This window comes from Chiloscyllium plagiosum, chromosome 42 (assembly GCF_004010195.1).
Source record: "Chiloscyllium plagiosum isolate BGI_BamShark_2017 chromosome 42, ASM401019v2, whole genome shotgun sequence".
NCBI lineage: Eukaryota > Metazoa > Chordata > Chondrichthyes > Orectolobiformes > Hemiscylliidae > Chiloscyllium > Chiloscyllium plagiosum.
Window position 1 is genome coordinate 5,384,166 of NC_057751.1, and position 26,976 is coordinate 5,411,141.

Here is a 26,976-nt window from a genome sequence, read left to right on the forward strand (position 1 = left end):
GGTTAGTAAAGTTAGATTTCATGGGATCCATGGAGAGCTAGTCAATTGGATACAAAATTGGCTAGAAAGTAGCAGACAGACGGTGGTGATGGAGGGTTGTTTTACAGACTAGAGGCTTGTGACCAGTGGTGTGCCACCAGGATCGGTACTGAATCCACTGCTTTTCATCATTTATATAAAAATTATTTGGATATGAACATCGGAGGTATGGTTACTAAGTTTGCAGATGATACCAAAATAGACAGTGTAGTGGACAGATTATCTCAGATTCCAATAGGATCTTGATCAGATGGGCCAATGGGCTAAGAGACAAATGGAGTTTAACTTAGGTAAGTTTGAGGTGCTGCATTTTGGAAAGGCAAATCAGGGCAGGACTTATGCACTTAATGGTAAGGTCCTGGGAAGTGTTGCTGAACAAAGAGACCTTGGGGTGCAGGTTCATAGCTCCTTGAAAGTGGAGTTGCAGATAGACAGGGATAGTGAAGGCGGCATTTGGTATGCTTTCCTTTATTGGTCAGAGTATTGAGTACAGGAGTTGGGAGGTCATGTTACAGCTGAACAGGACATTGGTTAGGCTATTGTAGGAATACTGTGTTCAACTCTGATCTCCCTGCTTTAGGAGCATGTTGTAAAACTTGAAAGAATTCAGAGAAGATTTGTTGCCAGGGTTGGAGGATTTGAGCTACAGGGAGAGGCTGAATAGGCTGGGGCTGTTTTCCCTGGAGCGTTGGAGGCTGAGGGGTGACCTTATAGAGGTTTATAAAATCATGAGGGGCTTGGGTAGGATACATAGACAAGATTGTTTTCCTAGAGTAGGGGAATATAAAACTAAACAGTATAGTTTAAGGTGAGAGGGGACAGATTTAACAAGTTTGAGGAGTAACTGTTTCATGCAGAGGGTGTTGTGTGTATGGAATGAGCTGCCAGAGGAAGTGGTGGAGGCTGGTACAATCACGACATTTAAAAGGCATCTGGATAGGGACATGAATAGGAAGGGGATATGGGCTAAGGGTTAGCAAATGGGACTAGATTAGATTCAGACATCTGGTCAGTGCAGTTGGTCTGAAGGGTCTGTTTCTGTGCTGTATGACTCAATGCAATCAACATTGGGCACCTCCAGGGCAGGTGACCAACAGCTTGGCCAAGGAGGAATGTTAAGGAAGGAAATTCTGGAGCTCAGGCAGCTGACAAGAGTGAACATGAACAGCACAGCAGTTAAACTGGGAAACGTGCGAATCTGTAGAATGGGAGGAGGAGATTTCTAAGCAGCTTGAACACACAGAAATGTCGAGCTCAATACCACCTGACAACATCACTGTTCGGTGACCTGTCGTGACAAGATCTGGGAGTATTTGTGAATTTTATGCTGCTACCATCCTTTTACAGTGCTGTTCTCAAATACCTGCAACATATAAGCAGTCATGCATTTCTGTTTATCGTGCAGTCAACCCTCTTTCTACACTTTTATCCAACCCCTTTGTTATGGACCAGACCCCTCAACATATTTGAAGAAGGTAGCCTTGACCCGGATATTTTCTTATTTTAAAATTGTGAAGTTCCATGTTTCAGATACAATGCAACTCATCAAACTCATTAATGTTCACCAAAGCAGAATTTATTTAAACAGGGTAGTTCAAATGCAAAAAAAACAAGGAATAACTTGGAATAACTATTGGGAAAGAAAAACCTAACAGAATTACCGATACATGACCTGTTACTAATTAACTGTTCCAATATAGTAACATCCCAATCACGCACCTCAAGGCAAAAGGCAAATTCAGACACTTACTCTGACATGCAGTTCTCCAGTCCAGGAGGAAAAACAACATCAAGAGAAGATTCAGAGAAAGTAACAGCTGGGAGACATTCACTGAAATGTCCAACTCTGTTGAGACCCCAAGGGCTTTTGCTTAAAACTCAACCTAAAACTGAAAGAAACTCGAAGTCCTGGTCTGAGAGAGCTGGCCCTGGCCCCGCTCCCCACCCCAGGCTGCTTCCATTGTTCCAACATTTAAAACAAAAATTGCCAAAGCCTCACAAGTTGTTTACTTTGCTACAGACAGCTCGACACCTCTGCCTCACAATTTTTCTTCAAAACAAAAGGACAAAATGAAATGAGAGCATTGAAAAACATCCTGCTGTATTTGCCCTAGTGCACTTATTAAAATACCCTTTCAGTCCATCTATGTGATTAAACTGAGTTTCTGTCTGAGGTTGCGAGTTGTCTGGGTAAAGACGGGTCTTCCTAAGTGTATTCCCTGTTGGATTTGTTTATGACCACTTCAAATCTGTGTTCTGCAGTCCTCACCTTGGCCCCAAGTGGAAACGTCCCTTCCCTCATTCTCAACAAGAGGGGCTCGGACTCTGCCCTGCAGTCTGAAGGAGGATGGGGGAAGAGGCTGAAGGAGGCTTCCGGCTCCAGGTCTCAGCTTCACCAAGCAGGAGAAAGTTGGGAGTGGGGCTGGGGGGGGGGGGACCGTTGATGGCGGGAAGCTGAAAAATTGCAGAATTTGGAAGTTGCCTTCCCTCGCTAAGGCCACAGTTTTGTTTTGTCTTTTCAGGGCAAGTTGGACGCACTGTGGGTTCTACTGCGAAAAGGCTACGACCGGGTATCGATAATGAGGCCCCAACCTGGAGACAAGGTAGTGTACAACTCTGACTGGTTAGCTGGGCTTGGGATGGGGCACAACAATGGGCCAATTCCAGAAGACCACCTCTCTCTCTCTCTCTCTCCAGTTGATTGTGTAGCAGCGTCCGGGATGTGGAAGGGTTGGTAAGGTTGGGGAATGAGTAATTCTCAGCCGGGGGTTGGCAAAGGTCTGAGTGTGGTTCCCATCAATGAGGGACTCAGGAAGTGGCTGTGCTCTGTCATCAATCATGTGTTTATGTTTGATGGGGGAGCTGTGGTCACTCTTATCTGGTGGAAGATTATCATTTGCATTTCCAAATTGCCCCGCAGAAAGAAACAAAGAGAGACATTTCTTTATTCAGAAAAGAGGAAGGTCGAAGAGGGAAATAACAGAAACGAAAGATTCCCTAAAAAGTTGTAAATCAAGGGCAGTTGCAGAAAGTTTGGAATAGTGGAAGCCAAGCAGTCATGTGAGTCTAGTGTTGACTGATGATGTCAATGGAGAGAGGGAACAGCTGGTTTTCATAAGCTCAGTAAAGCTCTGCACACGGAAATTGTCAGAAACACCAACCACTATCAAGGACTTTGCTCCACAATTACTGCTCTGAAAACAAACTCAAACACACATGCCCGTCCAGGCTTTAAGTGGAAAATATGTAGTTAGTCAGCAGTTACCTATATAACTTCAGCGGGGGGGGAAGTTTGATCGCTCGATTGGAGTTTATTCCCTGAAAACCTCACCCAGGAATCCTCGCTCACTCTTCCCTCTGCCTGACAGCCTGTTCCAACTTTCCCAGAGCATTGAACTGCAGCAAAAGGAGGTCACTTATACTTCTGTGGTTTCCAACTTGCGGTTTGTCCCATTTCCAGACAAGTACCTGTGGGCAGTTTGCAGTTTTGACTGACTCAACCTCAGCTGTGTCGGAGAAACACAGAAAGCTGCCGTAAGGGGAGGCCATTCAGCCCTTCGATCCTGCTGTACCGTTCAGCAGAATCGTGACTCATTCCCTCTACCTCAATTTCTGGATATTTGACCACAATACCTTTAATGCGTCCAAATGTCTGTTTGCAGCGCTCCGAAAGCTAGTGCTTCCAGTTAAACCCGTAGGACCATAACCTGGTGTTGTGTGACTTTTAACTTTGTACATCCCAGTCCAACACCGGCATCTCCAAATCATGTCTTTTTCTTGGGGGAGAGGAAAGGAGTATGGAATGGGGCAGACCACTGACCCCCATCCCAACACCTTCTGTAGGACCAGATTCCACAGGTTTAAATGGAGACGGGCAAAGACTTAAAAGGTACCGAAAAGGGGCAACTTTTTCCACACAGAGGGTGGTGCGTGTGTGGAAGGAGCTGCCAGAGGAAGTGGTGGAGGCTGGTACAGTTACAGCAAAGTAGTCTTTCTGATCCCACCTCCTCGACGTCAGTGTCCAGCAAGTGCCTCAGTTGCGTTCACCTTGACTCAGCCTCTGCAACATCTTCATACTCCGACAAAGACAAATGCAAAATACTGCTTTTGCGTTTCAGCCATTATCACGTCTGCTCATTGTCACACTCCTCTGTGTGGGATCTTGCTGTGCACGAATGAGCCAGGGTGGGACTGGAATGCGTCAGCGGACTCAGAGGGAAGTGGCAGTCAAAGTTGCAGAGGGACGGGTCACAATTTTCATGCAACACACAAGAGACTCTTTGGCCCGTCAAATCTGCACCTACCCACCTAAGCACGTCCCACTGTCCAGCTTATCCCCACTTGGTCCACAGCCTCGAATGTTCGGACATTTCAGGTGCTCCTCCACGTGCCCTTTACAAGATTGTGAGGTTTCCTGCCACAACACTCCAGATTCCTATCGGCTTCTGGGTGAAAAATTATTAGGTCAAACTCACTCTCAACCTCTCTCCCTTCACCTTAAAACTGTGCCCGTCATTGTTGACCCGTAAGCCAAAGCAGACAGCTGCTTCCAATCCCCCCTGTCCATACCCTTAGCACCTTTTACAGCTCTCTCAGCCTTCCCTGCACTGAAGAAACCTGAACATATCCAGCGTCCCCTGGGTTGTGAAAATGCTGCATCCCACACACGGTCTTAGTCAGTCTCTCTCCTGAGAGAGAGAGAGAGAGAGGTGTTACACAATTCAAACATGGCGTCCTGTCACCTGAGCTACATTGGAACAACCCAAAACAGAAGGGTGAGGACAGAGAGGGCAGAATGACTGAGATAGCAATGTAACACAACCGCATATCATGAGAAGCATGAATTAGAAAGAGTTACCAGAAGGAACTTTCATGAGGAAAGTCTGCCATAAGCTCTTGAAGAACTGAAACACAAAATCTTCCTTGGCATGAGTGCAGTTGAATGAAAGTTTTATCCCCAGCAACCGGCAACCCACAAGATCTGAGTTTGCTGTTTGTTTTGAACCATGCAGGCAGTGACACTTTCAAAGGGATGGATGGGAAGGATCACATGGCAAGACTGCAGATAGAAATTTTATTCCATCACATAAAAAGTAGTGTGGTGTAAGCATTTTTAGGAGGTAGCCTGTGATCCAAACTCCATCAAACTTTCCCCATTTAACATGCAAATAGTCAGAAATCCCTGCCAGTTAGATGTTGTCACAGTAAAGGTTACCCTCTGTCTGGCCAAAGCTTACAACCTGGTGTCTTCAATGGGAGCGTCAACATGACAGTGGGACTAGGCAAGCTGGCTGCTTTTCTGCGGAGAGTGTGGTGCTGGGAAAGCACAGCAGGTCAGATAGCATCTGAGGAGCAGGAGAATCGACATTTCATGCTGCTTTCCTGTGTCTGTCTCTATCAGGTTCTTGCGGTTTGACTTGGCTGTGATGAGCAGAGATATCTTCACAAAAACCTTTTAACCTTGACGCCATCCAGGACAGAGCAGCCCCCACTTGACTGGCAGCATATCACAAACATCCACTCCCTCCCCCACCGGTGCTCAGTAGCAGCAGTGTGTACCATCTACAAGATACACTGCAGCAATTCACCAAAGATCCTCAGGCAGCACCTTCCAAACCCATGACCACTTCCATCTAGAAGGACAAGGGGCAGCAGATAAATGGGAACACCACCCACTGCAAGGTCCCCTCCGAGCCCCTCACCATCCTGACTTGGAAATATATCACCGTTCCTTCAGTGTCCCTGGGTCACAATCCTGGAAGTCCCTCCCTAAGGGCATTGTGGGTCAACCCTCAGCACATGGACTGCAGTGGCTCAAGGAGGCAGCTCACCCCCACCTTCACTAGGGGGGTAACTAGGGACGGGGTAATAAATGGTGACTAAGGCACAAGTGAATTAAAAAAAGTTAAAAAAAAGAGTCAGGGTCCCACATGTAGAAGTCTTTGACTTTTGTGGCACAAATGGGAAATGGTGGAGAAATAGTCCCAGTGAGATAGTTGAGCGTTTGTTGACTGAGGAATCTTCGGTGAGATGGTTGCTGGTGTGACAGGCCCTGGTGTTGATGGTTAGTAGTGGAGGCTGTGTTCTTTCTGGCTTGAGTTAACAGGAGCAGCAGATTCCTGCTGCCGTTGTCATGACGACGGAAAAGGTTGCTTGCCAAAACGAAAGAAGGGCTGGAGTTTGGCAGCTTTTCCTGCACCATCGACAAGGGACAGAGGCAGCGAGAGTGGTGTCTGGACTGGAGAGAGTCAACATCCAACCAAAAGGAATTGTTTTCGCTGAGAGGGCTGGAGGCTTATAATAATGCTCACTGAGACTCAAATTTGCGAAACGATTTGGAATGCAGTGCTGGAAGGCTGAATAGTTTTGCGAGGCCACATTTAAAATGATTGAGGCTGCAAGTGCAGAATTTCTCCTCTGTTCCCCACCCCCTCTTCCCGTCGTTATTAACCCCAAAGGTAATTTAATTTCCTTCTGTAACTTTCACTGCTTTGAACATTGGTGCAGAATTGCCTGCCCTGTGTCAGGTTTATTGCCTTTTGCTGACTGATTTATTGCAACCTCTCGTGGTGTGAATCCTGTCACACGATGTGAAGTCTGGAGACGACAGCAGAGGCGGGGCGTGTGTGCGGCTGTGTCAGTCTCCCCTCATACATGAGCAGACTGACTGGCCCACTTCAACACTCCGATGAGGAATCTCCTCTCTCAGAGAGCTGAGTGTCTTTGGAACACTTTGGCACAGAGAGCTGTAGGGGACAGAGTCCTTGCGGATATTGAAGGCAGAGACAGGGAGAATCTTGATCAGTCGGGGAAACAAGGGCTACGGTGAAAAGGCAGGAAAGTGGACGTGAGGAATGCTGGATCAGTCATGATCCTGTCAAATAGCAGAGCAGGCTTGAGGGGCCGAATGGCCTACTCCTGTTCCCATTTCTAATGGTCTTAAAACTACCAATGAAACCCTTCTCTATTTGTTGTTACTTCCCTCAGCTCCTAAACGCCTAGGCCAACCTTGCTCTAGCTCAGAATATGGTACCCAGTCCTGGTCTCTTTGACAATGGGCCCTTGTTGAGAATGCCTTCCCTCACCCAACGGCTTCAACCTCAAGGCTCAAGGGGCTGCGTACAACCTCTTCTGAGAAGCATCAACTCAGAGCTGGGAGCCTGGGAAGGGTTTCAAGAGAGCTTTCTAGTCCCACTTGATCCGGCAACTTCAACATCCACTCCCTCTACCGCCCATGCCAAGTGTGCAGCAGTTTGTACCATCCACAAGATGTCTTGCTGCAACTCACATTGCTGTGTTTGAGTCACCCCTGGTGGTAACTTGGACCAATCCTATGGGATGGAGCATATGGAAAGTAAATGAAATTGGAGAATTCCATTGCAGGGGGGCTAACTGTGAGCAAACGTGGATGTGTGGACTGCATGGTCTTTCTTCTTGTACAAAGGCTGGTGGGGGTGCAGGGTAGTTACGCATGGTCTTTGCAGCACTCCTTGGCCTGGGTGTCTTTTTGATCAAAAACGAGGGGGAAACTGACCTCATTAATTACTGTATCCCATTGGTCTGAAGACCATGGCTAGTCTCTGAGTCCACACAATATTTTTCCCAGAATCCTGCTGTGCTCAACAGGGCAATCATGGAGAACTTCAATAGGTCAGTGCTGTCATCTTATACATGGGTGAAGTGCGGTGGGGAAGGGGTGTGGCACCGCATTAAGTGATCAGCATCTCTGACTGATTTTTAAACACATCCACTGATGGACAGAGGCATTTCCCCAATGCACTGCTGAAATGTCCTCATGTCCTTAGTCAGAGTTAAGGCCCGAACAAAGGGGCTGAAATTTGGCGGCCCATTTGATCATTGCGAATATGTTTCTCAATCCCATTCTCTTGCTTTCTCCCTGTAACCCTTCATCTCCTTCCCAAACAAGGACCTGTCTATCTCGGTCTTAAATACACTCAGTGACTTGGCCTCCACATCCCTCTGTGGCAATGAGTCCCACAGATTCCCCACCCTCTGGCTGAAGAAATTCCCCCTCATCTCGGTTTAAAAGGGTTGTCCCTTCACTCTGAGGCTGTGCCCTCAGGTCAGAATCTCTCCTCATCAGGGAAACATGTCCATGTCTACTGGAAGTTTCAATCAGATCCCCCCCCGTCCCCATCCTGCTAAATTCCATCAAGTACAGAGCTACAGTCCGCCTCATATGACGAGCCTTTCATCCACAGGATCATTCTCATAAGCCTCCTCTGCAGCTCCTCCAATGCCAGAACATCCTTCCTTCGATACGGGGCCCAAAACTGTTCACACTATTTCAAATGTGGTCTGGCCAGAGCCTTATACAGCTTGAGCAGTGTACCCCTGTTCTTGCATCCCTCGTCCTCTGGATGTTATTCTGGAGCAGGTGGGACTGGAACCCAAGCCTCAGAGGGAGGGACACTACCACTGCACCACAAGAGCAGTCTGGACAAGCACCTTCACTGCTGCTTCCAATTGGTTTTGTTCACTGTGAAGGACCCCGTGGACATTCCTCTCTCAAAGCCAACTCTCACATCAAAATTCTCTGCTGCATCACTTGGACTGCATTTCCAAAGAACTTCACTCTCCACGAACTGCTCTTTCTTTCTTGGGACAGGCAGTTCCATAAGTTGGCATCTACTCCAACAGGATTTCTGGAATCCCATTCCACTCAGGTCCTCAGGGAATTGCAATCTGAAACACTCACTTTTGTTTCTCTCTCTCTCTCTCTCTCTCTCGCTCTCTCTCTCTCTCTCTCTCTCTCTGCAGCGCTTGGTGCTTTAGTTTCACATTTCTGTCCTACCTCTGTAGCCTCTCCTTCTGCAGAGGGTAGGTCAAGAGCAGTAACCACTCTGTGCACTGCGAGCAATGCTGTGGTTTTTTTCCTGGGTTTCTTGCCAAACAAAAAAAAACTCACCATCACAACTGGAAAGAGTTAACTTTGGGGTGGTGTTGGTTTTGTGTGTTTAAGCAGTTCCTTACCAAGCCTGACTTTCACCCTCATTCCCCGACTTGTTGCAAAGCACTTGCCTAGATTTGTTTGAACTGACCTGGAGTGAGATGTTCACAAATCCCCCACATTGTTAGTACCTCAGCCTTCCTCTGCACTTCAAGAATTTGAGCTGGTTATAAACCACGTTGTGTTAAATTACTGATCATCCATTCACCAAAGCAGGAGGTGATCTGTCCCCCAAAACTATTCATCCAGATTTCATAGGCCATTCCAAATTCCAGTTTGTTCTTTAACTCTCTGAAGCACCAGCATTTTTCCCCCAAAATACTTACAATCAAACTGTTCAGAGATCTGACAGAACACCTCTGGAGCAGGGACAGCATCTTAACCCTAGCTTTTTAACCCCTCCAAGAACAATGCAGACAGTATCCCTCAGAAACACCTCTCCCCACCCCCTTTCACCCTAGCTCTTTATTCAATTCAAAAATCCATCAGAGAACCACCCAATCAGACATCAGCTCTTTAACAACTTGTGAAGAGGTAAATGTGCTCTCTCTCTCTGGGCTCTGATTTATCCTTAAAGGGGCCACTGTTTACAATGCCATCAGTTCACGCCCTGATCTCAAGAAGACACCACAGTCTGTTCCCCCCAACCCCACCCCACGTTAACATCATAGCGAAGGTACACAGCATTGCTATCCATGGGATTGAATGGAAGTACAGGGGATGACAGGGAAAGGACAGGAATGTATGCATGAGGAAAGATGGATCGGCCATGATCTGATTGAATGGAGAAGCAGCCTTGATAGCCTCCTCCTGTTCTGCTTTGCTGTGGTGCTATCGATACTCCCAATGGATAGATTCCTTTTCCGCAAAGTGGTTTCACTGAGTGGTGTCTACAACTCAGCACTGAAAGGAGCATTGAGAGGAACAATGTTTCCATCTGGTAGCCCTCTGGACACACTCATCATGTCACTGAATACAACAGGTGAGGATGCTCTACAGGCATAGGCGAGATTGCAGGGCCAACCGTGTTGTGCAAGATTTGGCCGCAGGTTGGTCAGAAAGCTTGGTCAGGGACTTGCACAACCCTCCTGTATACCCGAGGGCAGGAACACCAAGATTTGTGAAGGAGGGTGTCCCTGACTTTCATCCTCACCACCGGGTCAGAAAGCTTGGTTAGAGACGTCATTTTCAAGAGGATCAGTGGGATTCTTTACCACAGAGGGTCATTGGGGATACTCAAGGCTGAGATAATCAGGAAGGGCGTGGAGAAAGGGCAGGAAAATGGCTTTGAGGATGAGTGGGCCAAACATGACCTTATTGAATGGCAAAGTGGACTTGATCGGCTGAATGGTCATCTGCTTCTGCTCCCATGTCTTATGGTCGGAGTGCCAGGGACCCAGGTTCGATTCCAGCCTTGGGTGACTGTGCAGAGTTTGCACATTCTCCCTGTGTCTGCGTGGGTTTCCTCCCACAGTCCAAAGGCGTGCAGGTCAGGTGGATTGGCCAAGGGAAATTACCCATAGTGTGAGGTGCATTAGTCAGAGGGAAATGGGTCTGGGTGGGTTACTCTTCGGAGGGTCAGTGTAGACTTGTTGGGCTGAAGGGCCTGTTTCCACACTGTAGGGAATCTAACCTACAGTCACATCTGAAAAGAGGAAACACCTCAGACAGAGGAAGTAATGTGAGGGAATGCTCCCAGTGGTGAGGATGGAAGTCAGGGACACCCTCCTTCACAAATCTTGGTGTTCCTGCCCTCGGGTATACAGGAGGGTTGTGCAAACCCCTGGCTATTTTAATCTACTGCCTCAGGCACACCTCTGACAGGGAAATTGAAACTGGATCTGGTGCCCTGGAGTGGGAAGCCTGGGGGCGTTCTCTGCTGCTGAGAAAGCGGCTGAGGGCAAACATGGAATATTTTCAAGCAGGAGTTAGATATCGTTCATGGGGCTGAAGGCATCAAAGAGTTGCCTGGCGATGTAGGGAGTGCACTGAAGGCTTACCAGACTGCCTCCTGGGACAGGAGGACTAATGCATGAAGAGAGGCTGGATCAGTTCGTACTGCATTGACTGGAGTTTACAGAATAGGGGGGATCAGGGTGGGAATCTCATAGAAAGCTGTAAAATTCGGACAGGACAAGGCAGGGTAAACACAGGAAGGACATTCCCGATAACTGGGGTGGAGGGGGGGGGGGTCTTTCCTCAGAGAGTTCCTGAGGGCAGGCTTGCTTCTGTGCCAGTTTGCTGGGTGGTGTGATCTGCAGACATGCCTGGGGGCTCGGGATTGGGGGAGGCTGAGGAAGATCGGGTGACCTGTTCTCTCTCTCTCTCTCTCTCTATCCTGACATCTCAACTTGCCCTCTTCTGTGTTCCTGGTGACGCCTCTGCTGCGTATTCCCGGATGGACCTCGGAAGCCGAGTGCCATCAGGGGCCAGCAGGAACGTTGGATCCCACCACCCCCCCCCCGCCTCAAGGAGCGGGGCTCCTTCCAAGATGCCCAAGCTCCGAGGAGGGCAATTGCTTCGGGAACCTGGTACTCCGTACTCGGTGATGCTGCTGGAGAGTGACCTAGTGCCTTGGGCTGCTCTTTGCTTGTCTTCAGATTTGGACGTTCCTGAGAAGGTGGTGCTTGGAGGTACCAGTTGTAGGTTGTCCACTTTGACCTGTCTGTCCATGGTGTGCTTTGTCCCATGGAACAGGAGTCCAGCCAGTGGCTCCCCAGGCTGATACACTCCACACATTTACCCTTGTGATCAAATGCAAAGGGAGGCTGGGGGGGGGGCAAGGACGGAGCTCCAACAGAGTGAATCCCAATGGCCCCTAACTGACACTGAGGTGCTGCTGAGTGAGCCACGGTAGCAGCAGCAGCTGATCAGAACCTGGAGGAGATATTCTCCACAAGCTGAAGGAACAGCACAGAGCTGTGTGCTGGGCAGGGATGGGGGACCTGCAGCTGTGTGAGAAGGAAGCAGCAAGACAAGGCAGGTGGTGCTAACTCCCAGCGTCCCCTCAGCCACTGCAGCACTCTGATCAGAGCAACCACTCACCTACCATCAGAACCGGCCCGAGCATACCATCGCCCTCGCTCCGTGCTGCTGGAGAAAGTGAGGGCCGCAGAAGCTGGAGATCAGATTCGGAGAGTGTGGTGCTGGAAAAGCACAGCCGGTCAGGCTGCATCCGAGGAGCAGGAGAGTCGACGTTTCGGGCATCAGACCTTCATCAGGATGTAGGGCCTTTGCTCCTCGAATGCTGCCTGACCTGCTGTGCTTTTCCAGCGCCACACTCTCTGACTCCCTCCTATGGGAAGGATGTTGTGAAACTTGAAAGGGTTCAGAAAAGATTTACAAGGATGTTGCCAGGGTTGCAGCATCTGAGCTACAGGGAGAGGCTGAACAGGCTGGGGCTGTTTTCCCTGAAGCGTCGGAGGCTGAGGGGTGACCTTATAGAGGTTTATAAAATTGTGAGGGGCATGGACAGGGTAAATGGACCAAGTCCTTTCCCTGGGGTGGGGGAGTCCAGAACTAGAGGGCATAGGTTTAGGGTGAGAGGGGAAAGATATAAAAGAGACCTAAGGGGCAAACTTTTCATGTAGAGGGTGGTACGGGCTGCCAGAGGAAGTGGTGGAGGCTGGTACAATTTTTAACATTTAAAAAGGCAACTGGATGGGTATATGAATAGGAAGGGTTTAGAGTGGTGTGGGCCAAGGGCTGGCAGATGGGACTAGATTAGGTTGGGATATCTGGTCGACATGGACTGAAGTGTGTGTCTGTGCTGTAGATCGCGATGACTCTCTGCTCCCTTTCTTTGTTGCTTGAAGATCTGCTTTGCCTCTGTCACAGTCTTAGCACTAATGTCCCACTCGGAGGCATCATACCTGCTGTTTCTTACCATACCCAGCCCGCCTTTCCCCTGGGGAACCCCTACAAAACAATGAAACAAAGACAATGGGCTGGGAGGTGAGGGCTTGGTCTATCTTCATTGAAGGTACAGGGAGGGCTTTTCATTGATAAATCAGCCAGTGAAAGTTCTCACAGTCAAATGTGAGTGGCTCCATTTTTCTGGGTTTTAGTCACTTTTTATACTTACAATTTGAACTCTGTGAGCTGGGCAGTATCCTGACCCTTTGCATTATGAATGCAGTGACATTAACATCCCCACACCACAATCTTTGCCCCCCCAGCCCTTTTCCCTGACTGACAAACTAGTTAATTAATGAACATCAGCCAGCACTTGGTGGGAGGTGGGGGGAGAGGGGGTGATCCTCCAAGCTGTGTGTTTCTTTGTTCATTGAAAACATTAACGGGACAGGGCCCATGGGGCAGTGCTTTGAAGAAGTGGCCAATTTGAATGCAGGGACAGGAAAGGGGTTATTGGCCAATCAGAGAGAGAACGCAGCCTGTCTGCCTTTAATGGGGCCCATCTGGAACACATTAGCTGGCATGGGTTTGCTGTTTCATGTTGTCAGGAATCAACACCTTTGGATTCCCGAGTCCTTAAAGGAACCTCTCCCCCTGTAAAGCGATTGTCTTCAGCGGGAGTCGCAGATTGTCTCCTGGGTCTCATTGAGACTTGCGCCTGAAGTGCACCCATCACCTCTTACCGGGTTGTGGTGGAATTCACCATTCGGGCATCACCAAGACATACCACTCTGTCAACGTTACCTGGGCTCCAGCATTGGTGCTGGGGCCTGAACGAGCAGGGTGCTAGTGAGATTGGTCAGAGAACCCTTGTGAAGCTTATCTCAAAGTGGGGAGCATCCCACCGCATCTCACAGAATTGCGACAGAGCCAGAAGAGGCCATTTGGCCCATCGAGTCCACACTGACCCATGCAAAGAACAGTGCACCCAGACCTGCTTTGTGTTGGCTGAACACCGCAGTGGGCTTGTTACTGGGCATTAGCAAGTCGCCACTGACAGGGGGAGTTGACCACCTACTTATACTGTGGGGGGCATTCCATAGGCTGCACTGACCCAGGGGGCAAACCCCCCGAACTGGGCTGGCACAGTGGCCCGGGGTTAGAGGACATCCCACAGCGCACCCACCCTGACCAGGGTCTGTCTGCAGTGTTGCCGATCAGGAATGGGTGGCTCCAGACTGCCAGTACCAGTCTGGCCTGGAAAAGGTGGCGTCAGTGCCAGGGATGCTGGTCCATTCCCAAATATTCCAGCAGTGTCCGGAAATAGTATGGCAGGAAATCTCACTTGGCCTTGCGGTGAAAATCTCACCACAAAATCCTGAGCCAGTCAGGCAAAAGAAAACTCTGCAAGACTCGGCCTCCAGGCACCTCTCAGTCGAGGTTGTGGATTGACGATGTCCCCACGGCTGGAATGAAGGCACAGTTTAAGGTTCTGTGAAAGGTTGAAGGGGACCAGTGTGGGGTATGAGGGTAGAACACCACACACGTGATTAAGACCCCTGTCACATTTTTCAGGTACCTTTGGTAGGTCATTGGCTTGGCGTGCTCGAGACATCCAGTGGCAAAGCATCAGTGGTTCGTGACCTCTTTGTTCCTCATTGTCCTCAAGTGACTTCCAAACATGGAAAGCTACCCACTTGGACTGATGATTATAACCTCAAGACTCCTAAAGCCAGTGGTCACACCAGTGGAAACCCCATTGACCGGCTGGGAGTGGGAGGAGGCAAGGGAATGGGTTCACTACGTCACAGAGGCATGGAATGGGTGACAGCAGGGAAGGAGGAAATTGGCCCATCAAGTTTCTGTTGGCTCTCTGCCAAACCACTGTAGCTAGACCTGCCCCTGCCCTTTGTATACTGTAAACCTGTGCTTGGTCTTCTCTCTCTCTCTCTGTGTCTGTCGAGGTGCTTCTCCAATTCCCTTCTGAAAGTCACAATTGGATTCGCCTTGACCACACTCTTGAAGCCCTCCCGATCCTAACCACTGATCGCTCACACTTGGTGCCTTTGCCAATCACCTTGGATCGGTGCCATCTGCTTCTCGGTCAGGGGAAACAGTTTCTCCCCACCTACTTGGCCCACCTCTCCTTGTGATTTTGAACACCTCCATCAGAGCTCCTCGCAATCCTTCTCTTCCCCCAAGGTGAGGAGCTCCATCTTGGCCAACCTTAACGTCAAGCCCCTCATCCCTTTGGCCCACCATGTCCATGCTGACCTACAAACACCAAGCAACCCTAATCCCATTTCCCTGCACTTGGTGTATTGCCTATTTTAAGTGATGATCCAGCTGCTTCTTCAATGTTGTGAGAGTCTCTGACCACCCCCAACCTCTCAGGCAGCACATTCCATGTATACTCTGCTCTGTGTCCTCACTTTCCAACCTTCCTGAAGGGTGCTAGCCCACTTTGGACCCACTCTTCCAACTGAGGCTGATGCAGTGTTGTGGAAACATTCACCACAATTCCCTGACTGTTGCACTCTGCTTTGTAACTTCAAGGTTATGCAGCCATTGGCGTAGGCGGCTTAATCTCCCCCAATCATTGCACTGTGCCAAACAATCCCCAGAGGAATTGAACTCGTGTGGAAGATATCTAAGTTCAGCATTAGCAGATCTGCTATGGTGTTGGTCTGTTTTACATAGACCAGTCAGTGGGATCTTGCCAGGAGTAGTTCCCTTATTCTGCTGCCCCACTGGAACCGAAATATCTCTTGCAGGCCACAATGTTCACTTACTTTAAACTTTTGCTCAAATTAACTTTAGATTTGGAAAGGAAAGGCTGTGTGTATGTTGCAACCTCCTTGACGACAGGATGCCCTGTGGATGGTTTACAGTCAGTGAGGTGGTCTTTGGAGTGTAGCCACTCTTTCAGCACACAGAGGAGGGTCAGGCAGCCGGTTTGGGATACAGACCGACGCCAATAGCAGGGGTTCAATTCCTGGGCGCGCTGATGTTGCTGCAAAGGTCACGTCTTCTCAACCTCACCCCCTCAGTTAGAGACATAGTGACCCTCAGGTTAAATCACTAGCCATCATCTGTGAGGAGAGAGCAGTCCCCTGGGTCTATGGTGACTTTATCAGTGAGACTATAATCTCGAACTGAGTTTGACATTATTGAAGTTAGGAAAATTAAACTCTCCTCCTCCAGTGACAACACATCTTTCACGGGTGGGGAGAAACAGGAAACCAACTGGTGCACAGGAAGATTCCACGAATGCCAGCATGATCCACATTTGACCCAGACACGAAGGATCACTCAGAAAGACAAAAGCAAGGTAACCTAGAGGCCGGGAAATACTCAGTAGGTCGGGCGGTGTCTGTGTGGAGAGAGAGAGAGATGAAATAGGTTTTTCAGGTCTGGGTTCAGTCACTGACACAAGCCATGGACCCTGTTTATCTCTCTCCGTCAGTGCTGTCTGACTAGGGATGACCATCCTTCAGGATTGTGTCTCAGGATCTTCCAGGTTCACCTGAGAGTGCAGACAGACCTTCCGTTTGAAAAGCTCCCCCTGGCACTGCGGACAGTGCAGCACTCCCACAGGATGGCTGGAAATCCTTGTGCTGCATTCCCTGGAGTGGCACTTGAACAGCGAGGTGGGAGAGTGCCTATGAGCTCCTTTGCCAGTGTGGACCAGACACTGTCACAGACACACAAAGCTATGTCTTTGTGACGTTGCTGCTGCATTCACTGGATTCGTCGCTGCAGTTTCTAAGTTGACCCTTGACACTTCCTGGTTTTTGTTTTCCCTGGACAGCTGCGTCTCACTTTAACAATGGATCCTGAGCGTCTGGGAGCTTGGCTACAAACACTGAATGGTCTCGACTCTGATTCCTCCTCGATTGTTTCATTCTTCCACTTCAACCCGAGTGGACGAATGTCAGGGCCTAACGAGACTTTCGATCAACCAGACAGAGATTTGGTGGCATCCTGGGATCAAGTCAGATCCCAGCTGGAAGCCTGGGAACAGTTTTGGTCCCCTTATCCTAGGACAGTTGACTGACATTGGAGGCAGTCCAGAGAAGGTACCCTTGGCTGATCCCAGGGATGGAGGGACTGCCTTAGAAGAGAAGTAAAGACTCGCTCTTAACAGGGAAGGGAATTTGGGGAGGAGTGAGAACTCTGAGCCCAAGGAAAGGATATGAAGCAGCTGTTAGCAAAACACATGGGCAGTATGTGCATTTTCTTGCAGCAGAACTATGAATATTTTGGACAGAATGGGGGTAGAAAGTTTGTACATTTGCCAAACTAAACAGCATTGTGACTTAAGTTCTCTGGTTGACATCTGGTTTTATCCTTTGAGAGGTGAAATTGAACAGCTTTGACTGATGGGTCCTAACTCAAAAACTTCATTCTTCCAAATATTCTACTCCCCGAATGTCTCCCCTTTCAACCGTCGAAGTGTTACTCCTGGAATGAGTGGGTTGACCCAGTCTGTCATGTTTTCGAGCACATGAACTGTGTCCTTGCTTGGAGATGTAAGGCCAAGGAAGGGAGCACTCCCACGGAACAGATGGCTGGGATTGGCAAGCTCTTCCCCTCTGAGAGGTGCGGATGTTGCTCAGGACCAGGTCAATGGCGGGTGTTTCGCTGGGAAACCAGTTATCTAACCTTGCAGCCACTTGTCACTAGTTCTGCCTCACTGAGGGTGTGAGAAAGGGTAAGGGTCACGCAAGGTGGTCAACTTACAACAGCTTCCGCCCAGGCTGTAGGAACAGCCCAAGACTCTCAGTCAGTGCATGAGGCAGTTTGTCAGAGGAGAGGTCTCCACACGAAGCTGCTGCTGTCTCCAACCCCCAAGATGTGGCTTCCTTTTCAGCGCTGGGAATTCATCAGGGTGTTGATATCAGGCAGGCCTTTGGAGATCGGAGCAACGATGGATGCAATGTTGAAGGTTGACTGCCTACCTGTACTTGTTGACTCCATTCTTACTTCGGAAAGGCAGGTGTCACAAAGACAAGAAACGCCGTAATGGGTTGGTGTAAATTACTGCAGATGCTGGAATCTATACTGAAACAAAACTGCTGGCGATCTCATCGGGTCCGGCAGCATCCATGGAGAGAGAGCAAGTTAGGTGACACTTCATCATGCCTCATATCGATCACTGAAAAAAATCCATCTGGTTGAGTGAAACCCTTTACGGATAGAAATCTGCTCTCCTTACCTGGTCTGGCCTACACGTGACTCCAGACCACACAACTCTCTGGTTAACTCTTGTCAGCCTTCTGGGCAACTAGGGATGGTCAATAATACTGACCCAGCTGATAACCCTCACATGCTTTGAAAGAATATGAATGGAGATTTTGAGCTTGATTGGCCATCAGATTTGTGCCTGTGAATTATTGCTGTGATATCGTGTTCAGTGGGACATTTCAGGCACTCCACTCTTGAAAGAGATTTCACTTCCCCTGCAATCAATCGCAGCAATCCAGTTTTGTTGCCTCTGATTCTCAAGTTTGCAATTTTCTAAAACTCTGAATATGTGTCTCCATCCTCCAAAACGTTGACTGACAGATAATCTACAGCTTGCTCAAAGGAGACCCCAGAGGTCACATGCCCACACCAGGGCTTTGTCCCGGGATTGTTCTGTAGATCCAGAAGGACCCCAACAGGGCTGGTCAACATCAATTGAGACTTCCTGGCTTTCCCATTGTGGGATCCTACTGCCCCACTTTGAATGAGGGAGAAAATCAGGGGAACAGCAAGGAAATTTGAGGGCAGGTTTTCCAAAGACCATTTGTGAGGTGATGCCAAATTGACTTGTGGTGGGCTGCGGGAGTCGCCAATGTTCCCAGCTCCTCCAAAAGGCTGGACCAAGTAATGCTGAGCAGAGCTGGATCTGATGACTTCAGGGCCATGGCTGTGTGCTGGTTCCACTCAATGCTGTTTTATTGAAAACATTACCTTGCCTCCAGCAGCTGCTTGGCAAGATCTTGGAGATTCCCTGCTCAGCCACCCCCCTCATCGCCTTTCAGAAGTCACCTCTTTGTGAAATCACCTCAAAGGATGGAGTCAACAAGCACAGGCAGACCGTCAACCTTCAAGGTTGTGTCCATCATCTCCAAAGGCCTGCCTGATATCAACACCCTGATGAATTCCCAGCACTGAAAAGGAAGCCACATCTTGGGGGTTAGAGACAGCAGCAGCTTCGTGTGGAGACCTCTCCTCTGGCAAACAAGCAAACTCTCAATCACTGCCTCATGCACTGACTGAGAGTCTTGGGCTGTTCCTACAGCCTGGGCGAGAGTGGCTGTAAGTTGACCAGCTTGTGGTCTCCACTGCATTTTCCCCTTGTCAAAGTCCTTCATGCCGGGGCTTGACATTTCATTGCTGACCTGCAAAGCCCATTCTGAATGTTACTGCTTATTTCCTGTTGTTGCATACATCCTGAATGGCCCACAGATGACCCAGTGGAGGTTCTCAAGATGATCTGAGGGGGTTCCCATTGATTGTACAACAGGCGGTTGACACAGAAGCAGACATCATAGAGCTTAGGATCATGAGGGGAGAGAATAAGAAACGCTAGGCGCTGGAAGAGTTGACTTGCGAAAGATGGTTATGGAGCTCTCAGTCATAAATTGACGAGGAAATTGAGCGGTTACTGAGGTTGTGGAACTTACAGGGTTAATAACGAAGAGCAAGGATGAGGCACTCCACGCAGAGCTAGCACAGCCACTTTGGGCTGAATGGCCTCATCCTGTCTAGGGTGCCAGGATTGAGGCTTTCATTTCCCATGTCCGGAGCAGCTCAGAAAGAATGAGAACGACTGGGTACGTAGCTCGGGGTGAAGCAAGAGAGGTGCTGTCTGTGGTGGAGCATCTGGTGCTGAGCAGCTAGAGCCCCCTCCTGTGGAAAGAGCCCCTCAGGCACATTCCTTCATTGGCACCGACAGCAGCAGCACAGCTGTACACAGCCTCAGCAGCTTGGTGGCTGGAAACACTGGCCACCTTCCCAATGGATGACGCTACCAACCACTGCCACCCTGCTCCGTGGGTGAGGTGGTCTCCCGATGGAGCAACAACATCGACGCGGCTGTGCCCCCCCCCCCACCTCCCCCCTTCAACCCTCCAGGGATCAGAAAGGAATCTGCTCGCTGAGGGGTGGAGCTGGGCTCTCTCTCTCATTTCCGACTGCGTGGTGGTTGGGTGTTTTCATTTGGGTTCAGTGTGTGCATCTGTTTGCAGAGCAGAAAACCTTCAATGGGCCGGGGGGGCACGGGGGCCCCCCCCCCAGTTCCATTCAGACAAAGGAAAGGAATCTCAGTGTTTCTCGCTGACCTGGCAGATTTGTCTCTGTTGAGCATCTGATCGAACTGCCTGCAGTCAGTCAGTCAGTCAGGGTCTTGCTTTAATTACTGTCTGACTGTTGCCTACATACACTGCACTGAGACTCATTGAAAACTCCACTCCAGCACCACCCGAACAAAGCTCTTGGGCAGCAGCCAACTGTAGTGCACTGTACTGGCTTTAACTCTGTTTTACCCGGCTTGGAAACAGCTTTACCACAATCAAATGCTATCCCCCTCCACGCTTCACTTCAGCTCTGACTGAGAGTCAACTAGACTCGAAATGTTAGCTTGCTGTCTCTCCACGGATGCTGTCTGAGCCGCTATGATCTCCAGCATCTTTTGTTTCCAGAATCTCGAGTTGTGTCTTTCACGACATGCAGGCATTACTGGTGTTTACTGCCGGTCACAATTTGCTTCTTGAGAAGGTGGTGTTGAGCTCCTTCCTGTGGGTAGACCCACAATACTGTTTGGGAGGGAATGACAGGATTTTGACCCCGTCGATTTGAAGGAGAGGCGATACATCACCGAGACGGAGGACAGTGTGCAACATGGAGGGTATTTTGCAGGGGGTGCTGTCCTCATGTATGTGCTGCCCTTGTCTTTCCAGCTGGTGGTGGTGGTCATTGCAGACATCCGGACCCTGTCTTGGATGACCACCTGTGTTAGAGAGTCATAGTCAGAGAGTACAGCATAGAAACAGGCCGTTCGGCCCACCACATCTATGCTGCCCAAAAATACCAAACTGTACTAATCTGATTTCCATGTACTCGGTCCATAGTCCTGGCATTTTAAGTATTCATCCAGATATGTGGTAAATGTTGTGAGAGTACCTGTGTCCACCATCCTCTCAAGAGACACATCCATTATTCAATTCCAAACCTGTATAATCTTCTGTCTTGAATACTCTGGGGACATCTGTCACTCCTTCATGTCGAGCTGAAACGATAATGGATGAGCCACAATGGGAGAAGGAAGATTGGCTAAGGGATGGATGCAGTGCTAGTGGAGGTAATGACATGGAGAATGTTTCAAACAGTGTGAGATAAAAGCAGCATTGTGCTGAAATAACAGTGCCATGCACAGATATGTCTGAAACATTAAGGTCAGTAATGTGGGCATGGTGGAACAATTCTGAAATGGTCACCACCATCTGTGACACTGAGGCATCCTGTGGCCAGATGCAGCAAGACCTGGACTATATTCAGGCTTGTTATACAAGTGTTATCCAGGCAATGACCATCTCCCTGTGACATTCAATGGAAATTCCTGTTGCTGAACATCCCACAATCAACGACCTAGTAGCCACCAGTGACAAGAAAACAAACTGAACTGGGCACATAAATACTGTGGCTGCAAGTGAGGTCAGAGACGAGGAATCCTGCAGTTGGTTATTCACCTCCTGACTCCCCAAAGCCTGTCCACCATCGACAGGGCACAAGTCAGGAGTGGGATGGAATACTCCCCACTCACCTGGATGGGGTAGCTCTAACACTCAAGAAGCTTGACTTGAACCAGGACAAAGCAGCTCTTTCAACATTCACTGCCTTCAGCACTGGTGCACAGTTGCAGCAGTATGTACCATCTACATGATGCACTGCAGCAACACCCCAAGGGTCTTTTGACAGCACCTTCCAAACCTGCAACCTCTACCATCTACTCGAACAAGAGCACAGGTTCCACAGGGACACCACCACCTGCATGTTCCCCTCCCAGCCACTCACCATCCTGACCTGGGACCACAACTGCTGTTCCTCTATTGGGTTAAAATCCTGAAACTCTGTCCCAAGTAGCGTTATGGTATGCTTGCAACACGAGGACTGCTGAGGTTCAAGAAAGCAGCTTATTACTGTTGTGGTTGAAATGAGGTCAGCCAGCTATATGCCATAGGATCTGAGTTCCCTGATTGGGTCTGTTAACCTGGTCCAATCAGGGAGCCCTGGCTGACTGATAGAAACCAGAGCTCAGTCTGAGAGCTGGCTCTGACAAGGAATGCCAGAGTCTGGGACTTTCTACATGTAAAGAAAGGGTGACTTGGTGATGGGATCCTGGACTGTTTGGAGTTACTTCAACCATCACCTTCTCTAGCGCAGTCGGTGATAGGTAACAAATGCTGACCGAGCTAGTGATGTCTACGTCCCATGACCGAGTGATTACAAAGTGATCATGTGATTGTGCAGGTGATGCAGAGACATCTAACCAACTAACTAAATCTCGGGTATAAAAATCTTGTCTCACTGATGATCTACCATGAAACTACCTGATCTGGTCTGTCTGTAACTCCAGATTTCTGGGTGACTATGAACTGGCTTCAAAGAAAGCCAAGCAGTGATGCGAAGCGAAAACTTTTTTAAAAAAGCCAACAGAAGCAGCACAGCTCAACAGAGCTCCAAGACCACCTTGTCAAGGGAATAAGGGACAGGCAATAAATGCTCACTTCGACAGCATCATGAGTGGTCGAGGAAGGTGTGCTGAGGATGCTGGAAGTATGGAGAGGGATACAGACAGGTTTGGTGAGTGGGCAAGGGTCTGGCAGATGGAGTACAATGCTGGTAAATGTGAGGTCATCCAGTTCGGTAGGAAGAACAGTGAAAAGGACTAATATTGAATGGTGAAAAATTGCAGGGGGACATGGGTGCCCTTGTGCATGAATCACAAAAAGTTGGTTTGCTGGTGCAGCAGGTAATTAGGAAGGCAAAAGCAGTATTGTCCATCATTATTCGAGGGATTGAGTTTAAAAGCAGAGAGGTTATGTTGCAGCTGTACGGGATGCTGGTGAGGCCATGCCTAGATACTGCGTGCAGTTTTGGTCTCCTTACTTAAGAAAGGATGTACTGGCACTGGAGGGGGTGCAGAGGAGGTTCACCAGGTTGATTCCGGAGTTGGGAATTAGCCCAGCTTATTCAGGGAACAGCTAGTGCGTGTCTTTGGTAAGTATGTACCTCTCAGGCAGGGAGGAAGTGGTTGAGTGAGGGGGGCCATGATTTACTAAAGAAGTTGAATCTCTTGTTAAGAGGAAGAAGGGGCTTATGTTAGGATGAGACATGCTGGCTCAGTCAGTGTGCTTGAGAGTTACAAGTTAGCCAGGAAAAACCTAAAGAGAGAGCTAAGAAGAGCTGAGAGAGGACATGAGAAGTCGTTGGTAAGTAGGATCAAGGAAAACCCTAAAGCTTTCTATTGGTATATCAGGATTAAAGAAAGACTAGGATAAGTTAGGTTCAATTAAGGACAGTAGTGGGAAGTTGTGCATGGAGTCCGAAAACATAGGAGAGGCACGAAATGAGTATTTTTCGTCAGTATTCACACAGGAAAAAGGCAATGTTGTCGAGGTGAATATTGAGATACAGGCTAGTAGACTAGGTGTGATTGAGCTGAAAATGTGTTGCTGGAACAACGCAGCAGGTCAGGCAGCATCCAGAGAACAGGAGAATCGATGTTTCGGGCATAAGCCCTTCTTCAGGAATGGCTTATGCCCTGAAGAAGAGCTTATGCCCGAAACGTTGATTCTCCTGTTCCCTGGATGCTGCCTGACCTGCTGCGCTTTTCCAGCAACACATTTTCAGCTCTGATCCCCAGCATCTGCAGACCTCACTTTCTCCTCCTAGGTGTGATTGAGGTTCACAAGCAAGAGGTGTTAGCAATTCTGGAGAGTGTGAAAATAGATAAGTCCCCTGGGCTGGATGGGATTTATCCTAGGATTCTCTGGGAAGCCAGGGAGGAGATTGCAGAATCTTTGGCTTTGATCTTTATTTTGTCATTGTCGACTGGAACAGTGCCAGAATATGAGGATAGCAAATGTTGTTCCCTTGTTGAAGAAGGGGAGTAAAGACAACCCTGGTAATTATAGACCAGTGAGCCCTACTTTGGTGTTGGAAAAGGATTATAAGAGATAGGATTTATAATCATCTGGAAAGGAATAAATTGATTAGGGATAGTCAACGTGGTTTTGTGAAGGGTAGGTTGTGCCTCAGAAACCTTATTGAGTTCTTTGAGAAGGTGACCAAACAGATGGATGAGGGTAAAGCAGTTGATGTGGTGTACATGGATTTCAGTAAAGCCTTTGATAAGGTTCCCCACGATAGGCTATTGCACAAAATATGGAGGTCTGGAATTGAGGGTAATTTAGCAGCTTGGATCAGAAATTGGCTAGCTGAAAGAAGATAGAGGGTGATGGTTGATAGGAAATGTCCATCCTGGTGTCTGTGTGGAGTTTGCACATTCTCCCCGTGTCTATGTGGGTTTCTCTGGGCGCTCTGGTTTCCTCCCACAATCCAAAGATGTGCAGGTTTGGTGAATTGGCCATGGGAAATTGCCCATAGTGTTCAGGGATTTGTAGGTTGGGTGCATTCCCTTAACCTAAATATAGAGTAGGGGAATGGGTCTGTGTAGGTTACTCTTTGGAAGGTTGGTGTGGACTTGTTGGGCCAAAAGGCATGTTTCCTGTAGGGATTCAAATTCAAAGGTACCTTTGAGAGAGCTATTCTGTGGGTAGTCTGCATGTGTTGGTAACTTGGCAGTTCTCCCCCTAGCTGTTCAATTTTTCCCGGTCTTGCAGGATAGGATAATTTCATTGGTTTTAATATTGTCAAAATACCAAATTCAAACTTGATTGGAGTTTAGTATCTTGGGGCATAATTTAAACTGATTGGCCAAATTTGAATTTGTTTTTGTCTCATAGCAACCCAGGTATGGATAGCTGCAGGACCAAAGTTACATTGTAAATTCTCCAGCACTCTGTGTGTTTGCTAAGTCCTTCAGCTCTCTTAAAGGTACAGTATCTCTTACCCCTTCATAAGAATAGTGTAGGATAGCGGGGCTACAGATTGGTTTCACAGGTTGGCACAACATTGAGGGTCAAAGGGGCTGTACTGTGCCATAATGTTCTATGATCTATGTTCTAATTGGCTTATGAGGAACGATTGAGTAGACTGGGTCTATAATTATCGGAATATCAAGGAATGAGAGGGAATTGTATAGAAACCTGTAAAATTCTGGAGGGAATAGATATGATAAAAGCAGGGAGGTTGTTTCCACTGGGGGATGAAACTAGAACAAGGGTGGCACAGCCTCAAACTAAGGGGGTGGGGGTTGGGGGGAGGATTTAGGACTGAGTTGAGGAGAGTTTCTTCACCTAAAGAGTTGTGAATCTGTGGAATCACCATCCAGTGATGCCTCGCTAAATGTGTTTAAGGAAGAGAAAATGGGGACTGCAGATGCTGGCGATCAGAGTGAAGAGTGTGGTGCTGGAAAAGCTCAGCAGGTCCGAGGAGCTGATGATGAAGGGTTTATGCCCGAATCATTGATTCTCCTGCACCTCGGATGCTGCCTGACCAGCTGTGCTTTTCTAGCACCACACTCTTAACTCTGAATGGGTTTAAGGCAAAGGTAGATTTTTGAACAGAGAAAAAACTGGGGGCTATCCTAAGAGGGTAAGTGGAGCTGAGTCCATGAAAAGATTAGCCGTGATCTTATTGAATGGTGGAGCAGGCTCAAGGGGGTCGGGGGCCTACTCCCCCTTCTGGTTCTTACATTCCTATGTCATCTGCATCCTATGAAGGAGCGTTTGACAAAGACTTCTTTTCCCACCTCTGCATTCTGCTTCTGCTCTGAACTCCCACTGCCATGTGAACCTCTCACACACAGCTCAGTATCTTCTCTTGTGTTCCAGTCTGTCCAGCCTTTCCTGTGATGGAGGATTATCTGCCTGTCAGCTGATCCCTCTTTTTTTACAGGGTACGCCTGGTGCTGCTCCTGACATACCCTCCTACACTCCCCACTGAACCAGGGGGTGACTCCTGGCTTGATGGTCATGGTTGAGCGAGGGATTTGATAGGCCATGAGGTTACACGTTGTGCTGAAGTACAGTTCTGCTGCTATTGATGGCCCACAGCACCTTGCGCATGCCCAGTCTTGAGTTGCGAGACCTGTCCCATTTAGCACGTGCTATAAAACACGCTGAAGGGTGTACTTCATGTGAAGACGGGATGCTGTCTCCACAAGGACTGTGCCAGTGGTCAGTCTTCCCGATACTGTCAGGGACAAATGCATCAGCAGTTAGCAGTTAGGTAAGGATGGGTTTATCCCTCTTGATGAACCCACTAACTGGAGGCCAGTCAGCCTGATGTCGGTGATGGGAAAACTCCAGTTTGGGTAATGTGCAGGCAGGCACAACATTAATCGTCAGTTGGAAAACTGTGCCAGCTCTCAGGGACCTGTAAAAGGCAGATTGTACCTGAGCAACTTGGGACAGAGTTCTTTGATGAAGTAACAGAGAGGGTTGCTGAGTGTTACACTGCTGCCATTATGGAAAGGCTGAGAGATGAAGTGAAGCTCATGGGGTTAGAGGAACACTGGAGCAAAGGGAACCCACTGAGAGAAGCAGGGAGCAGTTGTTTTTTTTAGACTGGGAGCAGTGTTGTCCATCAGGGAGTTGGTTTTAGAAGCTGTGTGCCTCTATCATTTCTCATGACTGTGAGCTCGATCTGGATATACAAGGCATCCCTTCAGTGATAAATTCCTGGAGCAGTGAGGAGGGCAGGCAGTAAGAGGCTACCGGTGCACATTAACAGACTGTTAAAGTGGACAGACAACCTGGCAAATATCTTGCTCTCTGAGATCCCCCTAGCCTTCTGAGCAATGGAAACCTTAGTCCTCAGTCCTGACTACGAGTGGCAGTCCTTCTTGTTATGGACCAGACCAGCCCAGACCCCCTCAAAATATGTTAGGAAGGGAGCTTTGACTCCAGTGTTTTCTGATTTTAAAGTTCAATGTC

General features: G+C 48.7%; 1 protein-coding gene across 2 annotated transcripts in view; it reads left to right on the top strand.

Moving 5' to 3' along the window:
- The window catches only part of LOC122543053 (anthrax toxin receptor 1-like), a 142,149-nt gene that overhangs the window by 106,823 nt on the left and 8,350 nt on the right, over positions 1-26,976 (top strand). For both annotated transcript variants that reach the window (XM_043681251.1, XM_043681250.1), the window contains one exon: positions 2,562-2,642. In XM_043681251.1, the coding sequence (XP_043537186.1) occupies positions 2,562-2,642 (81 nt within the window). The remainder of the gene's footprint in view (positions 1-2,561; positions 2,643-26,976) is intronic.